Source organism: Cololabis saira, chromosome 8, assembly GCF_033807715.1.
Source record: "Cololabis saira isolate AMF1-May2022 chromosome 8, fColSai1.1, whole genome shotgun sequence".
NCBI classification, from domain to species: Eukaryota; Metazoa; Chordata; class Actinopteri; order Beloniformes; family Belonidae; genus Cololabis; species Cololabis saira.
This window is the reverse complement of record NC_084594.1, coordinates 29829294-29852543: the sequence shown is the minus strand read 5'-3', so window position 1 is coordinate 29852543 and position 23250 is coordinate 29829294. Positions and strand designations below refer to the sequence as shown.

Sequence of the window (23250 nt, the reverse complement as noted above, 5' to 3'; positions counted from 1 at the left end):
TACCACATTCATTGATGAAATGACATAAGGGATGGAAAGGGGGGATGGCAGTTTTACAGGGGGGATGATTTGGACCGTTCTTATTTCAGGGGGGATGCAATCCCCCCTCATGCCCTTTCAACTCGAGTACTGTCTATACCCATATTGAAATCCTACTAAAATAACGGAAATAAGTAAATTGATGATAATTTTGTATTCTACTAGCCACTCGTGTGCAATAACCTGTTTTTTTCCGATAATCTTCTCCCTCTAAATACCTTATTTTTGCACATGTAAATATTGTTCGTTTTTCGGGTTTAGTATTTCTGTTTAGTATTTCTTTTGTACATTGCTCATTTTTCATATTGCTCTTTTTTTTTATTATTTAGCTATTTATTGGTTATTTTTCTTTTTAGGATATACTTTTTTATATACCTTTTCATACTTCGTGTGTTTTTTGGAAAATTGTTGAGAGTGTGTATGTTTGCTGCTGCACAAGCAAATTTATAAATTAATATGTTTATACATTATTAATTTAATATAAATTAAATTAATAAAGTTTTATTCTATTCTATTCTATTCTATTCGAATATGTACTTTATCCACAAAATACACCCGATGTTGATAATCCAGAATGAAATTCATCAAATTCAACCATTTTTAAAAAAAATTGATTTTTCTAGCACAAGTGGCCTTTATTGGGACAGTAAGTGGACAGGAAACCACCAACAAACACTTTTTACATAAAGATATAATTTGAAGAATTTAATCTGAGTGCTAAACAAAATATGTAGAATACATAGTACTACATGTTCTGTCAATGTGAACCTGAATATGAATTTTGAATACTAACCTTATAAAGTTTGCTTCATTCTATAAATATGTTGCTACACCCTATTAATCAGTGGTTCTCAACTGGTCCCACTTTGGGGCCCACTATTACCTGTTAGTGACAAGCCCTGACCAATATCATGGAAAACGTTCAAATTCTCTAATTCAGTTAATGAAAATATTGTGCAGTTTAAACCTCAAATGATAGAGAATTAGAAGTGCTTGCATAAATCTGAAATAAAAAAGTGTAAAAACTGAAAATGTGTAGCTTTACCTGAGACAATGGCCTGCAACCCACTGAAAATGGGTCCGGCAGCCACTTTTCGGTCCCGACGCACCAAGACTTACTACTCTAAATGTTTTGTTGGTGAAATCATGAGCACTCATGAAAGACCAAAACTTGAGCAACTTGAGTCCTTTGGCTAAACATATTGTTCACAGATGAAAACATGCAGAAACACCCTATATCAGCAATGGAGGAATTTACTCTAGGTATTTCTATATGTAAAGGACAAAAACACCCACGTCTTTTTTCTTTATGATTTATGATTAGATAGCAATTCTTTTCTTCTCTGCCAAAATAACCAGTAGTTTTGAAAACTGAATAACAGATTGGCAATAAAAATATGATATCTTTCTCTCCCTCTTACGGAAAAGGAAACACCAGTATTGTCATATTTAAAATTAAATTTGATAATTTGCAGAAAATGTAGCATAGGAAAGATTATAAAAAATGTAACTAGACCGATTAAGGAACACATGAAAAAGAAATGGTGTTATTTTATTGTATACATGCAAAAATTGTTACAAAACATCTATGCGAAGGAGCAGTTTAATTCAGAGACAATCATCTTTCACATCCTAGAAATCAACAAAACAAGAAGAAAAGGAAGACATAACTCATGGCCCTAAAACTTTAACAAAGAGAAGTTGTAAAAGAAGTTCAACAAAGGCAATTTCACAGATCTGTAAATACAGTGCAAAAATAAGTAACTGAGTCCAGTAAATAGCTGAGTTTGCTCTTATTGACAGCTGAGTAAATGAGGAAGCATCAGTCATATGAAATCGCTTTCATATCCAACAAAGGCCACCCAACAGTCCTGCAAATGCCTCCGTCTAAGGCCTGTTTAAAATAATAGCTTATCGACTGGGATTTTATTAACTCTGCTCAAGAATACAAGCCCTGAATGTTCATTAAAAATTTCGGGTCTCGCATAGCAGATAGCGGAAATGTAGTCCCCAACATTTCTTCTGGAGAAGTGTGTCCTTGGAAACAGATGAAACTTAGTCAATCTAAAATAGTATTGTGTCAATCATATAGCCACTGGATGCATGAATTTGATTAAAATATAGTTTAATGAATTAAGTTATTGTGAAGACTTCAGTGCAGTAATGTAATGGGGCTGCACCATAACTAATAAGATTCAAAGGAATGTATTTCTCTTTAACAGTTATTGATCATCTTGATGGTCATGCTTGCACCCGCATTAAGATTGTTAGAGTAATTCCTGTTGGTTTTGGCTGATGAATGATGTCAGTAAAAAAAACAAAAGAAAAAAACAGTTACATAACAAACATGAACACACTGGTACATCCTGTTAGGCAGAAGTTAACAGTTCAAGTAAAGGGTTTGCGTTGGCATCGCCTTCATACTTGTATTACGCTCAGCTAAGGTTACTTTTTCCCTTTACAACCGACCTCAAACATCTAAGGCTAAAAGTGCTTTGGCAACAATTCAAGTCTTTCATTTTCACCACACATACAGGAGAGCACAAGGAATTGGCCGTGTGAAGCTGCAAAATATTGCTTATTTTTAATATCCCCACAATAATGTGAGGCGCAGAAGTTTTACCATACATTAAAAACAAAGATGAAAAACCATAGTTATTGTTCTTGGCTTTGTAGTTGTAATTGCTGTATTTACATACGGAAGTATTTATGAATCTGTCCATAAATACTTCCGTATAGTGTTCAGCCACAATAATTACATGATCGTAAATATTTGAGCTGAATGCAATCATCTTCTTCAGTCATTATGACTACCTCTAATGACACATTTAAACTGGATGAGATTAAGAGTAATCTGATAATCTGAAAATATTGCCACATAATTGCCAAGAGTTTGTCTGAAGAGCAGCAGTGTTGCGGACACATTTTTGGCTTCTTGACATAATGAAAAGGGTGAGTTTAATTAAGCTTTTTTTTTCTTCTTTTTCACAAAGCCTAAATGGCAAACTGAAATGTTTATGGCCAACATCATGGTTCTATGATTATAAAACTATTATTAGGCTTAAATGAATAAGAAAAAAATCAATAACAATTATATATGTGACAATTTACCACCAAATACAATTGAATGATCATGATAAGCCTATTTAGTTACTGTCTTTGTTTTATTTTCAATTTTTGCACTTACTGCAGTTAAGTGTCATCTGAATATAAAGTTTACCTGACTTTCAAACTTTATCTGGTTTTAAATAGCTAAAAGTTTCAAAAAAGCTTCAGGCTCTCCAAAAAGAGAGATGAACATTTTCTACATTTATCAACACCTATAGTTTTTTTTGTTTTTCCATTTCTTTTTATTTTGGTTACAGGCATCACACAGACTTGACTCGAAATTTAAATTAATTAATATCAATTAAAAGGACAAAAACAAGTATGTTGACATGATTAATACTACTGGAGAATGAAAGTATCTCTGACAATTAATGCAGCTTTTTTATTGTTTGACTGATGTAAAAAAATAAGCATCTGTTTACTAAAGCTTCTACAGTTTTATGTTTAGTAACTGGAGCTTACGGAAAAGTTTGCATCTAAACTGCATCATGCGATGGGATTATACTCAAATTCTGGTTCATTTTTACCTGGTTACTCCCACAGACAAAGCAAGGAACTAACAAAATAACTTGTACACAGTGAGTAGTCTTTACAAATAAGCTGGTGTCTGACTTTAACGACTGGTGAAACTATCAAAATGACCTTCAATGCCGAAAATACAAGTACTTAAATGACAGGCTAAAACCTATAGCGTCTGTATAATGTTTCTACAGTGCAAGGCCATGTTCTCTGGTAAGGATGAAAGGAAGCCCAAGGAGCACAAAATGGCCCATATTCACACTCAATGGCCCTTTTTAGAGACAAGAAAACCCAGAGCCAATCCTCCGTTTTACACTCGGCTTGTCCCTCCTTCCCTGAACCACCTGGTACAACATAAAGAAGTGGCTCCGCCACGGCTGAGCCCTCCAGCCACCAGGGAAGAGTGAGACACGTGAAGCAGTTGTTAATCAGCATGTGGGAGCGTCAGCTACACCCAGGCATCATGGAAGCCCTTGAGTGAGGAGAATTCCTATTCTATGAGGTCCTAAGAGGAGACACAATCAGTATTAAAGAGTTAAAGATTGAAGATGAAAGCAATCTGAACAAAGATTTCATTGTTTCTTACCTGATCTGAATCTTCATGAATCTGTGATTTTCCCGTCTCCATGTACTGAGTGTCAACATCATCTACACCTTCTATTTTGTCCGCTTCCACGTGTTCCCTCATAACAGAGTATCGGTGCACAAGGAACCTGACAAAGACAAAAGTAGATGGAGGATTAGAAAACAAAGTTCCCTAAAATGGAGAAATGGAACAATAACAGTGTTTAAAAGGTGTTTCAGGTAAGAATAATAAAAAAAAAAGTCCAACTGACCGTCCTCCACAAATGTACTTCTTAACAAACCAAACGCCTGCCAGAGCACTCGTCAGGAGGATCGCTATGACAACCATCACTATGACGGCAGTGTTTGGTGAACGGTCCTCAGTCTGCTGTTTTCAGAGATACAGAGATGAAAATGTATGAAAAAAAAAAAAAACGTTTTTAGACTTAACTGTGTCCCAGCTCTGGGACTCAGTCATTTGTATTTACTTTTTAACATATGTTAAAGAATAAATACAGGAATCCAGATGATCCCACTGAACCCAAAAATGCTGCGTCATATAGTGGCGCACATTGACTGGTTCTGGTACGGGTCATCTGCACTTATTAAGCATGCGTACGTCATTATGAGCTTACGACCCGCGCATTTAAAGGAACAGGAAAATTAGACAAAAACAAAAGAAAACAGAAGATTCATTCAGAAATTTGCCAGAACAGTTTTAGACTTGGCCGAAGGTGGATGCATCGAAAAATGCAAAATGTGACTTAAAAAAAAGAAGTGGTTCATAAGCCTAGACTGTGTAAAAACAACTGGACACACCCTCTGTGACATCACCTGTAGGTTTTGTTAAGGGTCAATTTGGTGTCAATCTTTACTTTTTTCATTCATTAAAATGTATTCTGTCAATATACTAATTATGAAAAAACAATCAATTTCCTTTTTCTGTGCCATTTTCTAACAGCAAGATTTATCTTCATCCTGTTAATAAGTTTTCATCTGTTCTGCTCATCTGTAGTCTACATCACCAATCATGGATCTTTAAATATTTGAGGGAAATTCTTCTTAATGGGACGGATAGAGGGATTCCTATTCAGTAGTAGATGGAAGGAAATTCCTTTCAATAGTTCAGATTTGCCAACAAATCATCTTCCACGTGTTACCAGCCTGTTTGGTTTCTTGAGAAAGATCAGAACTGACCAGAGAAGTGGAGTGAACGGCGTCACTGGTGCACATCTTTCTCAAGTCAGTCTCCTTCCTGGCTGGTTGAAAACCTCCTTCACAGTGGTTTCCTGGAATCTTGCGGTAGCTAAAATGTGAAGAAAGACAAAGCGGAGACAGACCAAAGACAGGGTTTGCTCCATTAATTTCAGAGATATGAAAATGTTAAAGTGATAGAAATGTAAAACACGTTGACCCGGTGGGACATCTATAAGCATGAGCATATCCGCTGTCATATCATTTTATTTTAATAAAACAATGTTTACCAGTTGTTGCTGGAAAAGAGAAACAAAATATATTTACCAGTTATTATTTTTATAAAACCTATGATATGTTCATGGTTATAAAGGAAAATTAACATTTTTTGTTTCAAATTATTTTCAGGCGACATACATTTCTGTCATTTTCTAAAGAAAATGTGGTACTGTATTTTACTTTATACATTTGCAGCATAATATTCAGTATCATTTCCTCATACACGCCTCCAGTGAGACTCAAAAATCTCATTCCAGTTAAATGATTGTATGGAAGGATCTCTACAGATATTCATTTCACTTTGCTGCCAAAATCTAAAATCCTTACCAATTCATAACCAAATCTTGGATAATTGACATTCAAAAGACACAAACTTTTCATATTGATCCAGTTCATTTTTTCTTTACACTATAAGTCATAACTTGTATATGTGTGACATTACTGTGGGATTTGATTTCCTCCAAGTGTATCGGGTCTTGAATCTACTATTTTATCTCATATTCTCATATTTGTTCAGTCTCATGGTATGCTTTCTACATTTATTCAGCTCTATATTTTCAGACTGTCGTATCTTGGCAGAATTGTCCAGCATCCTCACCCGCTGGTCTGCAACTGTTCGGTGGTCCCGTTTAAGCACAACTCTAAAGCTCGGACCTTCATCTCCTCCTGTATCACACACTCAGAGCTGTTCTCTGGCCGGTGATACCCAAAGTCACTGCGAAGACAAAGCCAGGTCAGCTTTGCAGAAATGTACTGTTGCATGCAAACACAATTTGAAAGGAGATCAAATAAATTCATACCAGTGATAGTCAGCCACTGTGCATGGACAGGGGGACAGCTTCTTGGTGATTGCAAAGTCTCTCCCATTCCAGCAAACTGAATCTTTCCTCAGGCGTAGGAAGTTCTCTTTGTAACCCAGCACACAGCCGTCACTCGATCCACTCGGGTCCGCGTTGTGAGCTAGCCACTCTACGTAGTCCGCATCATTGCCTGCACGAGCATGCATGGCTTGGGTAAAAGCATCCTTTTTACTAAAGAGCCAAATCTTCATTAAAATACTCACAGTCTCTGCTGAGAAGCTTCTTGAAGTCTATAGTGATCACCACCCATTTACTGAAGTCGTTCCGGTGGCCCCACAGGCTGACGTTCATGGAGCGGGACCCGGGCTCGCTGTCCATGCCGCTGAAGTGAAGTGGGTCGGCGGTAAAGTTGTATGTATGCCAGCACTGCCCTTCATCCATGGAGAACCTGAAGCATGTTAGGAGAAGGCATGGAGCATCCGCACAAAAAAAAATGAAGAGAGTCAAAACAGTCAGTCAATCCCACTTGATCTGGTTGACGGGTGAGTTGGTGTGCTCCACAGCAACCAGCAGGCCTCCAGAGTCCAGGATGGCGTAGTGATGTGGACCCCTGAGGGCCAGCATCCACGTGTAGCCCCCGTCATCAGACACATACACGTCAGGGAAGAGAGCCGACTCTGCGTCTCCAATGCTGCCTGCAGGGAAGGAGGGAGATCGTTTGAAGAAACTTTCAGCCGATAGCTGGTGCTGAAAGATCTTTTATTTTATTTTTTATTTTTGTACATGTAAAAAAAAGAAACAACATTTACATGTGCTAAAAAAAGGAGTAGGAAGAAGTGTAAACTTATTTAGTCCTACCCCCATTCACTGATCATTTAACCTGTATTTATAAATATTCACACACTGTACTCACACTGCTAAGTAACAGTATTATTATTATTATTATTATTACTATTATATACTGTAATTATACTCACACACATCCTTATACATGCATACATACATACATATTTATATAAATATACTTATTTACACTATATATATATATATATATATATATATATATATATATATATATATATATATACTTTGCTGCCCATTTCTGTACATAAATATACACAAATCTACCCGTTCACCCAATAGTGTTATCTGCAGGCCTCTAAAAGCCGCTAAACCCCTTCCTCTTTGTACCTCGTGAGAATCATGTTTTTATATTTGTTTTTAAACTGGTTAATGTTTGGACATTGTTTTAATTCTGAAACCATTCTGTTCCATAGTTTAACTCCACTGACTGATATAGAAAATCTTTTCATAGTTGTTTGTGTTCTACGAGTCTTAAAATTTAGAGTACCCCTTAAACCCCCCTCTTCATGAAAGATCTACGTGTTTTACCATGAGCCAGGATGAGGCCCACAGCATTGGGCTGCGACAGAGGCAGCATGGGGACGTTGACCCTCATGGTGGTGCTGTAGGAGGCGTGGATGTGAAGTCTGCACTGTAACGAAAAACAGCGGCAGTAATGAGAGAGAAGCTCATACTGACACGTACATTTGTGACGTTCACACACATAAAAGACACTTCTGGGTTAAAAAAACAAAACAGAAATCCTGGCATTTGTGTGTCTCACTCTGTTGGGTCTGTTGGTAGACGTGTCGGTGTTGCAGTTGCTGTTATGAGGCCTGCGTAGTGTCTGCCACTTTGCTCCTTGGTCATAAGTGATCACTGTCTCCACTGTACCGTCTGCAAAGAGCACAGTGTCCATGATGTTCACATTTATCATAACCAGGGCAGAAACTCATCGTGTGCAGTCCACAGGGTGCAAACAATCGAATACCATTTTACTTTTTTAAGCAGAGATTGAATTGCTCATCCATCATGTTAATAAATAATGGTTAATTCACACAACGGACCTTTTCCAATAATATTTCATTATTATTTAAGTTCCTCAACTAAATTTGACATTCACAGTCTGGATTGGTTAACATTTTTTTTATGACATTTTTAATGTAGAAAATGTTATCCAATTGTGAAAACTGAATACAGTTCTCATGCAAGACCACAGACTTCTGCTCTCAAAGTTTTCAGCAATCAAAACAGGAAGGGAGGAGAGCTCTATATAAAGAAAAAATAGCGCTGTTTTTTTATATCACTTAACACGAAACCGGTGCTGCTTATGAATTTGCACAAATTTAGGAGCTTTTAGATCAAAGGAGGAAAAAATGCAAAAATTCATTAGTTGTCCTGTTGACCAGTATTCCTGATGGTCAGAGAAGATGCTCGATCATGCTGAAAAGTTACTGCCCCCGTATTTTACTGCCCTTTGTGTAAAAACATAACTTTTTTTTTTTTTAACCATGCCTTTATTTAAACAATGAAAATGAAGCCAAAAAGGAAAGAAAAGAATCTGGGTACTATTTAGTAGCTCCGTATGGCCTCCAGAGGAAATTAATAATGTTGGGGTGAGGTGCTGTCATGGAAAATTTAGACGTGATATGGTCTGCAACAAAAGGTCAACAGCTGTAAGGAACGGGATCGGAAAAGGGGGGTTGAGAGATGTAAATGCAGAAGGGCCACATCTCTTGAATAATGTTTACCTTCCTCTAAGAGGATTAGTGTCCATATGTCGGCTGCAGGTGGCCACAGTGCCCCTCCAATCACCTGTCAGTTTCCTGTTACAATAACCTGTCAGATCCTACCCATTCCTCTATAAAAGAAGTCTAACAGCATATTGTCCAGCCTGCCTGCTGCATGTTGACTCGCTGTTGCACATCAGCTAAAATAAACGTTGGTAATCTCGAGGTCACTTATGTTGTATTTTTTAAGGATCTATATTTTACTTTACAATTTATAAAAATTGCCAGAGCAGTGCTGAAAATCATCGGTTCTTGCTGATCATCAGCAAGTGTGCAGACCTCTAAAAAAATAAAGTTTGTGCCGTTTTTGATCATATATGTGTGTGTGCCGAGAGGAAAAGACATGCAATGATCTTGAAGAAGTAATTGTTTGGAGAGGGTTGTAAAAGTATTTCTAAACAAGTTGGAGTTCAACATTTTACAGTTAGAAAGATTATTTATAAGTGGAAGCAGTGAAGAAAGCAGCCAAGTCTCCCAGGAGTAGACATGCTGGAAATTTACTCCAAGATCAGACGCAATGCTCATAGAATTCAAAAAAATATTGTTAAATATTAAAAGTCCATGAGGGTAAAACTAAAAAAAAAAAATAATAATAATCTTAAAGTGGAGATGTTTCATGTTTAATTAAAACTAAATACAGCATTTCAGTCAACATACATCATACTCACAGTCAAGCATGACATGAATTAGTTCATGATTTGGGGTTGTTTTGCAGTCACAGGACAGATAAAGCTTGTATGAAAGTGAATCATGTAAAAACCAATGATCCAAAGCAGACCAGCAAATCTACATCATAATTGCTGAAAACAAACCATTCAAGGTTTAGGAAAGTCCTTGTCAAAATTCTGGCCTAAACACGGGGCATTAAGAGAGCTGTGCATAAGGAGATGTCCAATAATAATGCTGTAAAGATGAATGGAGCTAAATTCCCCAACAACAATGTGAGAGACTTATAAAGTCTCACAGAAAAAATGTGACTAAAGGTAGATCTTCAAACCTATGGGCGTATAGTATTGCTCACATGATTCTTTTTTCTTTTTGACTTCATTTTCGTTAAATAAATAACGGCACTGTGGGAAAAAAAGTTTTAGTCTGAGACTACATTTTTTATATATTTCTTTTTTTACCTATTTGTATGTTAAAAACCCCTCACAGAACTAAAAGAGGAGAAACTATCCGTTTTTTTTAATCAATTTTCATTGTTTACATTTTTCATATTCACTATCATATTAAGAAAGCTACATATTTAGGTTCATAGATAAAATTCCCAAAAAAGGAAAATTATATGAAGTTTGTCTGACATTTGCTTTAAGTACGTAATTGGTTCCAGTTTGGACAGAAGTGGCTTTAAATCTTCGGTTAGAGGGGACTGTTTACAGCACTTCAAAACACACCGAGATCTGAGTTCTGGCTGCTAAACAGATGTTGAACTCACGTGAAATGTGGTCAGAAACTCAAACATGGATATCATTAAAACAACAGTATCATAGTTGTATTTGCACAGAAGAGAGGACCAAGAAAACATCTCAGTGTTTCCATGACATTATCTTGAGGGGAAAAAAAAAAAAAATGTGCATGAACTGAAATGTTTATTATTGGAAATTGTTTTTAGGGACATCATTGATGGTGTGCAGAACCCTTCAGTTGCTGTTTTGACATCTAGAAATGGCTTTAGCACTGAATAGCATTAAACATTTTGTACTTGTCTTTCCATTCATTTCAGAAAAAAAGGAATAACAAAATAAAAAATAAAATTGGTATTGAGTGGACAGTGTGCAAACGTACCTTCTGTCAGAACGCTGGTCATGTAGACGCCCCTGAGGGAAGAAATGGCGGTGAAGTCTGTGTCACTTCCTGTGGTAGTGTAGAGATGGCGCTCCAGAGACTTGGAGAACACAACTCCTCTGTCACCTGACACATAGATGGTTCCAGCACCGGAGTCTGCTCCACACACACACACACACACACACAGGAGTCTGGATTGTAAACTTCGGCACCTTAACTAATCCCCACAGAGATATCAGTGGCAGCTCCGTTGTTGTTTTTTATTAATTTGGTAGAGAAAGTCAGCCTCCCAGCAGCTATCAGTCATCAGCGCTGTAAGTAACTACCAACACAACCGGCAACATCAGCTCAATCACCACTATCAACACGGTCACGAGGACTCACCTCCGGGATCGTCCACGTGCATGAAGATCATGTCCTGGGTGGCTGTGAGGATGGAGTAAAACTGCTGGTGGTTAACTGTTGGAAGCTGAGCGATGTTCCAGTGCTCACCGCCGTCCACTGAGACATGAATCATACGCTCTGTACCCTAACACAGAAACACACATGCGTTATTTCATTTACTATACCGAAGGAGAGAAGCAATGCAGCATGTAGCATTTCAAATACAAGTATTAGAGCCTACTGGGTGAGAGACCATTGTCAGGAATTGAAAACATTTGTGGGTCATTGCCCACAAATTTTAGTCATTGACTGTTCATCAAATAAGCTTCATACATTTCATAACATCTTAGTCTAATGAACTTAGGATATAAAGTATATCTTGAAGTTGTCATTATTAAGTAAACTGTGCTTTGGTTTTAACATCACAACTGATATTAGATAGTTTTTAATAATCACAGCCTGAAGTTCAAAGGCACATGTTTAACCAATTTCCTTTTAATTTGATTTGTTTAACTGTTAAATTTCGTCAGGGTAAACATTGACTTTGACTGGATGTAAACTTTGAGGTTTGCTTATGTATGTAAAACTGTCCAATATGGGATAAACAGCATGACATGTATAAAACTAACCCTAATGTAACTCCATGTAGAGACACCACCATACATGGGGACATGTAGACAAAAGAACTACCGACAACACTGTACTAATTAGTTGGGACAGTCAGACACATCTTGTGATAACACTTTGTCCCATTGGAAACACACTTTTTCCCGTGGCTGATGCTTGACCTTTCTTGTTATGTGCTGCCACCATGTGGTTACAGGTGGTATTACTACATCAACTGGCTTGAAACTTTCATTTTTTTCAATTAAATGTGTTTATTCAGAAACTTGTGGAAACTCAAATTCAATGTTCACTTCATTTATGGACTCTTGATGATTTTATGGCCCTCAACATAAGTTTTAATTTAATATATACTATCCTGTACAATGACTGAAATCAACAATAAGGCAAAATAGTGCTTGACAAGCAGCTATCCGGTGGGAATATGGAGTTTTGTGGTTATAAGTCTGATCCCGTCTGCTTGTAAAATTCAGTTTCAAAAGACCTAAATGTTTACAGCCAAAAAGGCAAACATGAGGCATAAAAATATTATTTTACCAAGAAACTGTAATTATGTACATCTACTTAATTCACAAGTGTGTAAAGTAAAGCTATTCGGAAGTTTTACTTATGTGGTGAACGAACACAGGTTTAAAGACTTTCCAGTTGGTAAATCATCAAATACTTATAAATACTTAGACATTTCGTTTAGTTAAATCTCATGACAGGGAGCCTAATAACACGAATCTACCTGCTCAATGTGGTAAAAAAAAAAAGACTAGACTACCCTCAGACGATAGTGCAGCCTGATGGTGGCTCGGCCTCCCTGTTAATCCAGCAGTAAAAGTCAACTTGCCTGGCAAATCTTTTCTTTACAGACTGCTGTTACACCTCAGCTGACTGAGATCTGAGCAGTCATCAATTTAAACTATACTCCCAAAATGCAAGCATTGCTTCTAATTGCCTCTATACGCTGTCCAGTTTAATATACACTGAGAGGACATGGCAGGTGAAAAAAAATGATAACATCTCATTTCCTTTTTATGCCAATAAAGTTATTTTATACACAGACGTGTAAAAAGTCAAGAAATTTTCTACACAAACACACAAATACGTACCATGCCTGTCATGATAGAGGCAAAGACAAATTTTCCTCCCAGTACAAATGAGTAAACTCCAGTTGCAATAGTCTGGAAATTTCTGCCATAGTCAACGGTTTTCCTTAATTCTAGCATTCCCTTTTCACCTGACAGGAAAAAAGATCATGTTACTATGCTGAATGTAAAATATAAATTATTATTGGTGATTGCATCGTCTTCACTTACCGCACGATACGTTGTTGCTGGTTGTGAAGTAGATGCTGTTCTTTGGACCCCTGCATTTGAGAAAACGAAGCAATGAAAGGAAAAAGAACGAAGAAAATGCTCTGAATGTTCTCACGTGAAAGTCGCTCGAGTTCCGACATAAATTGTACAAATCACAGATTATGGCTAAGTGCTGCGTGAGCAAGGCACTCATAAACCCTTTGGGCTGTGGTCTAAACACACACACACACACACACACACACACACACACACACACACACACACACACACACACACACACACACACACACACACACACTGGTTCAAGGACTGTGGGTTCTTTGGTCAGTCCAGTTTTTGAGGCCTGAATCACAGCTGTGGTCACGCAGAGCCGCGGCGCTGTGCGCCCGCAACGTTATGTGAACTCGTTTCTCAAAGCCAAATGAAAGCAGAGTCAGGAGAAAGGATCTGAACCGGGGTGAGGAGAACAGCTGGAAAAACAACAATGTACAACCAAGATATGCATTCCTCTTTTTGGAAAAGCAAAGATGAGCATGAGGACTACGTGGAAACAAACACGGACAAAGCTGTTAACACAGTCGGTCCGCGATGGCAGGACTGTTGTGTTTCATGCGGGTGCACAAACTGGATGACTGAAACGTACAGTTTTAAACCAAACCAGCCTGCAACATTGTTTCATAGACCAAGACTTCTCATCCTTTTATGTCACAGCTATGTTAAAATAAAAAGCATCCCAGACTTCACTGATGCTGAAGCCCCTCAGCAGCTGCTCCTGCTTTGTATCGTTAAAAATCGTTTTTGCTGTTGAAAAATAAAAAAGCAGCGCCACATGGCTAAGAGAATGTTTTCCATTCACTTGTCACTTTTGAGATGTATAGTTTCATTACCGCCTGCATTCTTACAAACCGATTGTACAACATTACAAGATCCATAGTAATTAGCGGGGGAAGCATACACAAACGGAATTATTGTGGGTTTGTCAGAATGAGTTTAATTAAATCTGTGGGTTATCCAGTACGACGCGGACCTGACTTTCCACTTGTTCCACTTGTGTAGAGTTGAGATCGGGTCTCAGCTCTTGATGAACAACTCTGAGACGGTCCTCTTTCTTGACTCAACTGTTGTCCCCGACACTCCCTAACGGCCGGCATCTACGTGCATTTATGCACATTCTTGAGTCTGCGCTCTACCGTATTGTTGGTTGTGAAATAAAACATGTATTTGCACCTGTAATAGCAAAGTGTGTATTCCAGTCCAGGGTCGTGGGGATCTGCTGGAGCCTATCCCAGCGCTCTCCGTGTGAAAGGCAGGGCTACACCCCTTTTTTTTGCCTTTATAATAATATTTTATGCTTTATAATCATTCCATCTTCAGAAAAAGACAGTTTAAAGGCACTGCTGAAAACGTTGCAACAGCATAAAACTCTCTGTCAACCGAAAGCAAAAAAAAAGATTACGTGCATGGCATTAGCTATGTTTTTTTTCCGTCTGCAAAAAGTGTTTTCTGAATTACGAAGGTGTCTAGAATCCCCTCAGTAAAATGTTCTTGAGACTTCAGTGTTGAAGAATTAAACTATACATTTGAAAGTTACTTTGTCTCGTATTCAAATTCCTGTCCACTAGGAATGGGTGATATTTTACCATTCACGATAAACCGTCAAAAAAATTCCTCACGATAAGAATTTGTCATCTCGCGGTAAAAACGATAAATCCCTGTTGATGACGTTTTTGTGTAAAGCCTGAATTATGGTTCTGCGTTAAATCCACGCACAACGTACGTGAAGGAAGGAAGGAAGGAAGGAAGGAAGGAAGGAAGGAAGGAAGGAAGGAAGGAAGGAAGGAAGGAAGGAAGGAAGGAAGGAAGGGAGGAAGGAAGGGAACAAGGAAAGAAGGAAGGAAGGAAGAAAAGAGGAAGGGAAGAAGGAAGGAGAGAGCAGGAGGAAAGAAGGAAGGAAGGGAAAAAGGAAGGAAGGAAGGAAATGAGCCTGAAAGAAAGAAAGAAAGAAAGAAAGAAAGAAAGAAAGAAAGAAAGAAAGAAAGAAAGAAAGAAAGAAAGAAAGAAAGAAAGAAAGAAAGAAAGAAAGAAAGAAAGAAAGAAAGAAAGAAAGAAAGAAAGAAAGAAAGAAAGAAAGAAAGAAAAAAGGATAAATTCCCATTGATGACGTTTTTGTGTAACAAACATGGCGGATCTGAGAGCGAGATAGATTTATAGTTACAAAGGTGGAATTGAATTGGTATTTTTTTTTATCGTCATTTTAATCGTTATCGGGATAAATGCCAGAATCTATCGTGATACATTTTTTAGTCCATACCGCCCATCCCTACTGTCCACATTCAGCGATGACACCTAATCTGCATTTCAGAAAACTCTCAATTTGCTCCATGGTGATACAAATTAGTTTAAAATATTATACTCAGCATCTGTATTTCCCTGTTTATGATTTAAGAGTCTGCGAAAAATTGGACTGAAATTCTCACCATCTGACTAAACAGGCGCTGTCATGGATCTTTCTCCAGGTGGCGCCAAAGTCCTCGGACAGCCACAGGTCCAGCTGGAAGTAAAAAGTCCGAGTCAGTAAAAGAATGTTGATCAGGCGCGCCAGAGCATTGATTATCTAAGAATGACTTCAGAGCTTATAAAGATATTGATGCTGCTACCGTGATACTGAGCGTCACAAGTGTGTTGCTGTCTGCAGGGTTGTACAACATCTGGATGAGAGGGTCAAACGGCAGGTCGGTGGGCACAAAGGTCAGGCCAAAGTCCTGAGAGCGAAAGAGTTGAAATCCGCCCATCCCAGACACGTCACCGGTCAGGATCACCTGCAATCAAACACAGAGCAGTTTTTATACCACAAGAAAAGAATATTACAGCCTCACACAGACGGGAACAACGTGAGGAACATGTTAACCTACAGCAGAGTGAAGCTTTGAATACATTTCATAGTGTCAATAAGGAACAAAATAATAAATAAATACACTTTTTTTTTTTTTACATGATACTTTTTTACATTACCTTCCCCGATTGATCCGGACTGATAGAGATGCCAAACTCTGTCTGAATGAAGGTGTGGTTGATCAGATGAGTCACATCTTTGAACGTCTTCCCGTAGTCTTCACTGACACACACACACACACACACACACACACACACACACACACACACACACACACACACACACACACACACACACACACACACACACACACACACACACACACACACACACACACACACACACACACACACACACACACACACACACACACACACACACACACACACACACACTGTTAGACACTAAGAACATGTCAAAACACACAAATACATTTCCATCCCCAGAAGGCGTCCCAGTCTGCATACTGTACATCGTGGCAGTTCATTTTGCGATAAACAGGTACAGTCTTTTTCTCCATGAACCTCAAACATTGTAGATGGGTTGTGTTTGCAGATGTCAGCAGAAGAGTCGCATTTTTGTCATCATTTGAACTTTCCTCACCTTCTGTAGAGGTTGGACTGGCCGAAGCGCATGGTGAACGACGGCACCTGAAACGTGGTCAGCACCAGCAGCACCTGCGAGGACAGACTCCTGGAGTCACGCAACAATGTCTTTTTCTTTTTCCATCAACTTAATCTTGTAGTTTTTATACAAAAGAAACCAACTTACCCCCGATCCATCTCCCACCCAGGCTAGTGACAGAGAGCTCAGGGTTCGCACTTTGAACGTGAACTAAAACAGGAGGAGAAAACAATTAGAAGTGAAGGCTTTCAGAAAATGTTTAAATATAAAAAAAGGCAATCCACAAGTAGTAACAGCAAGAGCTTCCTTGATTACCACAAACGTAACCGGGCACAGGCCAAAGTAAAGTATTTGGGAGCCCGTTGCTTGATACCGCTTCAGCTGAAGACCACACAAACTCACGCTCACTTGGGAGAAGAGCGCAGTCTGAAAACCAGGGCTTGCGTGTGTTTTTGTTGTCCCCCACGCACTGGACATGCCAGCCGAGAGGACTGAATGTGCACACTGTCCGAAGCCATGCTGTTTTTTGGATGTGCTCTGCATGTTTGACCTACATTCCTGTTTAAACAACAAAGCCGGGAGCACTACTGCACACACACTCACCTAACACACACTAGAACTGAATGCATTCCACCCAAATTAAAAGTAAACATCAAATAAATGAATACTAAGGTGTTACTGTACTGATTGCCAGCGTCTATTTAGGATACAGGCTTCAAAGGGGGGTGAATTGTGTGTTTTAATTGTGCAAGCAAGGTGTGCCGAGCCCAGACTTGAACTTTGATTTCATAACAAATGCTTTGACTTCAAACAGCCTTCCCATTCATTCATCAGGCGTGATGCTCACGTCTGCTCTTCTGAACCATGTATTTATAGCTACATCCCACATTGTTCGAAAACCTCAGGAAGGTTTGTCCCGTCCCGCTCACAGCTGGTGGGCAAGGAAATTTACAAGGTGAGCACAGCTCTGTAAAAGCTGCATAAGATGGCCGAGTCCGTCGTCTGTCGTCCGCCTGCTGGAAAGTTCCTGTAAACAAGTCCAGTGGAAGCACGCCTGTTCCCCTGCCGTCCAGCTCTGTGAACAGGACTTTCCGTCTCCCCTGCATCAGTCCTCTCATCTCAGTCCTCTCCTCGCATCCATCTGCCTTTTTTTTTCTCCTTATTTTTTGAGCATTTAACTGCTTCATTTAACTGCTTACTGTGCAGTCAAACGTCTAATCTGTTGAACAGTTTTTAAGAGAAGATTATTCTGTTCTGTTGAACCGACATTCAACATCAGTGACGTTGTTTTTATTATGACAAAAGATAGAGAATTGTAGCTCCTTAACCTCATACGCAACTGCAACTGTAAGGTGACACTAAACAAACTTGGTTCATATGGACTTGAAATATGAAGGAAATCACGAAATCTCTTTTTACTCATCACCAGGTGTGGAAAAACTCCTGCTGAGAGCTGACATTCTTACTTCCACAAGTGATGCTGTCTCAGATGTATTTTTAAACAGATAAAAGGACATCTGAGACAGATGTGGATGTTTTTTTACTCATTTAATACATCCTTGAATGATGACATTATACAGGTGTTAGACAGAAAGCTGCTTGAATATAAACACATTCTTGAAGTCAATCTTACTCTTCCTATATATGCACAATTATGTGCCAACAAAATACATTTTAAGGTAATAACCATTTGTTTTGGACATAAACAAAAAAGTCCCAAAACTCAATTTAATCTGAACGCAGTTAAACTAGGTTCAATTCAGCACTTTGCTACGTCCACAAATCAAATAATCCCACCAGTGCAACTTGTAAAATGCAATAGAAGCAAAGTTTCATAGCAAAATGTGAAAGAAATTAAATTAAATTAGCATTACAAGTTGCCCAAAGTGCTACACAGACAAGTATCGTTTAGATTTAAAAAAGGGAACCAGCAATGTATAATGTGAATGGAAAAAGGCTGCTTAAGTCAGAGTTATATGCACATGGCAATGAAAGGAACAGCAAGGAGACGGCTCATTTCATCAAACGTAAAGTCGAGACATTTATCGGAGAAGGAAAAAGAAAAGGAGAAATTTGTTTTATTTGGGGCCTCAGTTGTGAAATCACAAGCAGAACAAGAAGCAAAAGAGTGAAACAGGTTAACAGAACGAATCAAGTTTGTCAAATCACAGTGATGCATCACGCAGAGCTAAAAATACAAATAAAAATGGTATACTTAGTATATACTTATTTATACTTAAGTATATCAGTTCAGTGATCTCTAAATACTCTTCCTGTTGTCCTCTTAAAGTCACACGAACAGGGACTTAACAGCCCCAGAGCTGCATTTATCTAAAACACCTATTATTAACCCAGAGTAACTAACATTATAAAAATGGATGATAAAAAAAACAGTCTGCCAAACAATTCCAGGAAAATAGTTTCTTTCATGTTAAATTTTGTAGCTTTTTCCTTCCATTTCCACTTCCCAACATCAGGCCTGACATGGCCTGCTCACATTCTCACTGCACATTCTTCCTTTGCAGATTCCAGGCCGTGTGAAGGGGAAAGACATGGCGATGTTTTTTATGCATGCACAAGGTTTATGCATCTGGCCCCTGATGTCAGTACTCAGGACACAACAACCACACCGCAGCCGCATTTACATTTAACCACCTTTCGACATCTCGTTGTCGGAAAACTGCTACTGGACGAACACCGACTCAGTCAGCTGTAGCTCAAACGGTCGTTACGTAACAGGCAAGCAAAGATCTGCGTTTGAAAGTTATTGTTTGAGCTAAGTCAGGGAGAGCAAATTAAGGTAGTGCCAATGTAACGTGAAAAATAAAAACTATGATGGGTGACGAGATGCATATTAATGAGCAAACACAATCTGGACACAAGCGCCTGACTCAGTTGGACACGACCTCACAGACCAGACGTGACCTCATACTGCATCACATGTTGAAATCAAGGATCCAAATCTGTTCGGAAGAGTCTCCTCAAGTCTCCCTCTGCAAACTCATCTCTTGAAACTGGCATTCAAGGTGTTCCAGCGTAGTACCACACTTGCAGCTGCACATGAACGACACACACACATATGTCCCTGCAGACTCATGCAGTCAGTGATGTGGCAGCACACCCACTGACTGCAAGTGACGTCCTCTCTGAGAGGTCAGATGCCAACACAATGAGCTCCTTATTCCCTCTGCTTTGGGCTTTTAACTTTCGGCTTCAGCCTTGTTTACACACACAAAACTTCAAACAAAGAGGTCAAACTCTGAGCCTCCAATCAAACACTTGATGCTGTTTAGACTGAGCTAAAGTTGCAGGACAGAGCAGTGCAGTGGCTCGTATTCATGCCCACTGGGCTCTTGTTCAACTGCATTACAATAAAACAAAAATAAACACATAAATAAAGAATAGCATCTGCAGACTGGAGCTAGCCATGGTGGTTATTTATTGATCTACTAAGTAGTCTGGCATTGCATACCAGACAGCTAATCCCAAGCTGAAGTCAATCACCAAAATGTATGTGACTTAGCCAAGAAATCCTACTAACTTTGGTGATCCCTTGGCTGAGACTGCTGCTTTGGGTTTTTAATTAAATGTTTTGACATGTCTTAATGATGCATAGCCATTCACTGCTCCCCCGGGACACTAATTTTGTTTTTTTTGGTCCATGTTTCTTTAAAATCACTGGAAAACTAGCAACACTATCCCAAAAGCATCCACAGTATTTTCTGTTTCAGCATTTTAATGAGCTAAAAATAGAGAAAACAAGAAAGCTCTTTAAAACCAGCATTTTAGAAGGTGCCAGAAATCCGCCTTAAAACCTGACTTTACGCTCCGATTTGCAGCTCATTATTCTCAGTTAATTAAAAATATGTCATATAAGACACTGATAGGCATTAGTGTGAAAGACTTTTAATTATTTTTCTCTTAACATAATGTACATTAAAATAGTTTGTTGCCTGGAGCAGTCTCCTCCTCACTGTAAGCTGTTCATTGTTTGTGAAATATATTGCTGGAAAGTGAAGTCATAAAGAGATGGGACCCTCAAACTGGTTGATTGGCACCAGCTGGTACCACATCTGTGGCATCTCAGTTTATACGCCCTACAGAGAACATTTAATGCTGTTAGTGTTATTATTACACGGATTGAGTGTTTTCTACAAGCTGTGCAATCGGCTGCATAAACAGATTCAGTGCATTCAACTTATTTTCTTGGTGTATACTAAGATGGAAGAGCACAAGTGTACCTCTACTTCTACAAAAAGCCTATTTAAATTCTCTCTGGATGCATCTCACCTGCAAACCCATTTATGTCTTTCTCTGCCCACCACCAATGTCTAACATCAACTCTGTCGCTTTACTTGGTACTCCAGTGGCTGGCTGTGACCCAGCTACCCTTTAGGCTTAAGAAAAAGCCTCCCCCTTTTTTTCTCTCTCTCCCAAAAGGATGAAGGAATAAAGGACAGGACATAGTGAAGAAAAAGGGGGTGGGGGGGACAAGGAACTACTTTGTAAAGCTGTCACAGTCAGGAAAATAAATGTCATGTAAACATGCCAACTGGGGAAAATAAGGCAAAGTCTGGCCTGGGTGACAAAACACACGCTGTGCAATCTATCAGGACTAAAACTGCAAAAAAAAGAAGCATAGGCGGGAGTAGGTAACTGTACAATCTGCTTGTTTAAACGATGATCTGGTATCTAAGGAGTTTATAACACAGATCTAAATGCTTTCGTCTTCCTTGTCTTGTCTGATCTCCCCTGCAGGTCTGTTAACAGCAAACCCAGACCTTTGTCTGCAGTGGGGATCAGATCAAGCTGAGCGGAAAAACTTGGGGAATGTTTGTGAGGGTTAGAAAGACCCAGAACATCTGGGAGGAGTCTCCTCTCTGAAAGCACGCTGAATCTCTTTCATGCTCAAAAACCAGCCCAGGTGTTAGAGCTGCTGGACACCAGACTTGTTCTTGTCATTCCTCCTTTTACAGAACTAACGCAATCTTGGTTTCTGCGGTCTTTTAAAAGATAAGGTTTGGGAAGTAAAAAAAAATTGAGAGCAGGAAAACCTTTCAAACCGTGGAATAGTTCCATATTGATGGTAGGTATAAAGTGCAGGAAGAACTTGAAAAAGCCTCTCCGTTGAAGCCATCTGACTCCTTTAAGAGCCTCGCGCTGCCAGGCTGGAAGAAGTAAATGTTTACGAATGGCTGTGCTAAAATTCTCCATTCAGCTTTGCTCATTAGTTCAACAGTGCATGATAACTCAGGGTGAGCAGGCACAATGGATGTGACCTGGACTGATGACCTATATTTATTCAGATCAATCAAACAAAAGAATGTAACAGACAGAGGCGGAGAAAAAAAATACATTCACTGTTAAAAGAATCAACCAACTCACAATTTACCTTTTCAGGTTGGAATTGCCCAAATTAATAGTTTGCAGTTATTCTAATTTCTGTTAATTTATTTGATAATTTAGTTAGTTTGCACTGCCATGATCAAATCATCATGGAGATGATTTGTAATCATTGTTTTTGTTTTCCTTCTGGGTCAATAAATCATATAGTTTTAGGCTCTGTGGTACCATATTGAGGACTTTATTTGAAATGTTTCACAGTTTACACTTTAAAAATAAGGAACTGATTCACCAAGAAATATATATTCTTCTTTCTTTAACCCTACAGTTGTGGACAAGATATTTCAACATGTCCTTCAGGTTCCTGAGAAACTTCTGTGTACTTATTAATTAATAAATGTTTCCTATAATGGTATCTTTAATTAATTTGTTGAGATGTAGCTAGCAAGTTTTGTTTCTGTTTTGAATTGGTATGTATTAGTTAATTACTTAGAAGCTTGAAATGGTTTAATGTAACTAAATACATTCACATAAGCACAGTTTGGAGCTACTTCTATTTTTACTTGACATTTTTATGCTTCTTCTGGACAATATCTCATAAGTAAATGTACTTTATAACTAAATTTGTGTCAGAGTTTCAGAGTTCATAACATAACTGACCATAAATGAAACCCTGCAACTCTAAACTTCAGAGAAACAAAAGAAAGAGAGAATAAGCAGAAGATTCTCTGCAGAATGAGTACTTTGACTACACACTTTTACTTAAGTTTTGTTTTTTTTCTTTGCCTATTAGTACTTGGGACTGATGTGTATATTTGTACACATAAAGCAGTCCCTGTGAGGTTAAAGTGCAGTACTTACAGTGCTGGTGTTGTTGAGCAGGGCTGCCTCTGCTGCAGGCAGAGCTGTGCAGGTCTGTTCATTCAGTCCTGCGCTGCGTGTAGACACCAGCGTCCTCCCTAAACCCTCATCCACAAACTCCCTCCGCAGCCTCCGAAAACGGGGCGAGCTGTGTCCCTGTCCGGCTACGGCAGACGAAAACAAGCCGAGCAACAAAATATAAGACACGGTGATCATGATTCCTACACGAGCGGAGGAGTTTGAGACAAACTCCAGTGTCCCACCACCACCAGTCGGGCACCTCATGCCCCCTTCAT

At 38.8% G+C, this 23250-nt stretch overlaps 1 protein-coding gene across 2 annotated transcripts; it reads right to left on the bottom strand.

Moving 5' to 3' along the window:
• Positions 1-1573: 1573 nt before the first annotated feature.
• On the bottom strand, positions 1574-23233 carry LOC133448799 (sortilin-like). Of its 2 annotated transcripts, none has more exons than XM_061727679.1 (20): positions 22955-23233; positions 16898-16960; positions 16730-16803; positions 16246-16348; positions 15891-16052; positions 15711-15784; positions 13234-13283; positions 13027-13154; positions 11306-11450; positions 10922-11077; positions 8131-8243; positions 7896-7998; positions 7030-7198; positions 6767-6951; positions 6504-6693; positions 6302-6418; positions 5428-5536; positions 4503-4618; positions 4253-4379; positions 1574-4171 (listed from the first exon to the last, which is right to left on the bottom strand). In XM_061727679.1, exons 1-20 carry the CDS (start codon positions 23168-23170, stop codon positions 4157-4159), a joined length of 2415 nt encoding a protein of 804 aa, XP_061583663.1. In that variant the 5' UTR covers positions 23171-23233; the 3' UTR covers positions 1574-4156. The 2 variants fall into 2 exon arrangements, with proteins under 2 accessions (XP_061583663.1, XP_061583664.1); XM_061727680.1 differs by having other exon boundaries at positions 4503-4615.
• Positions 23234-23250: the final 17 nt, after the last annotated feature.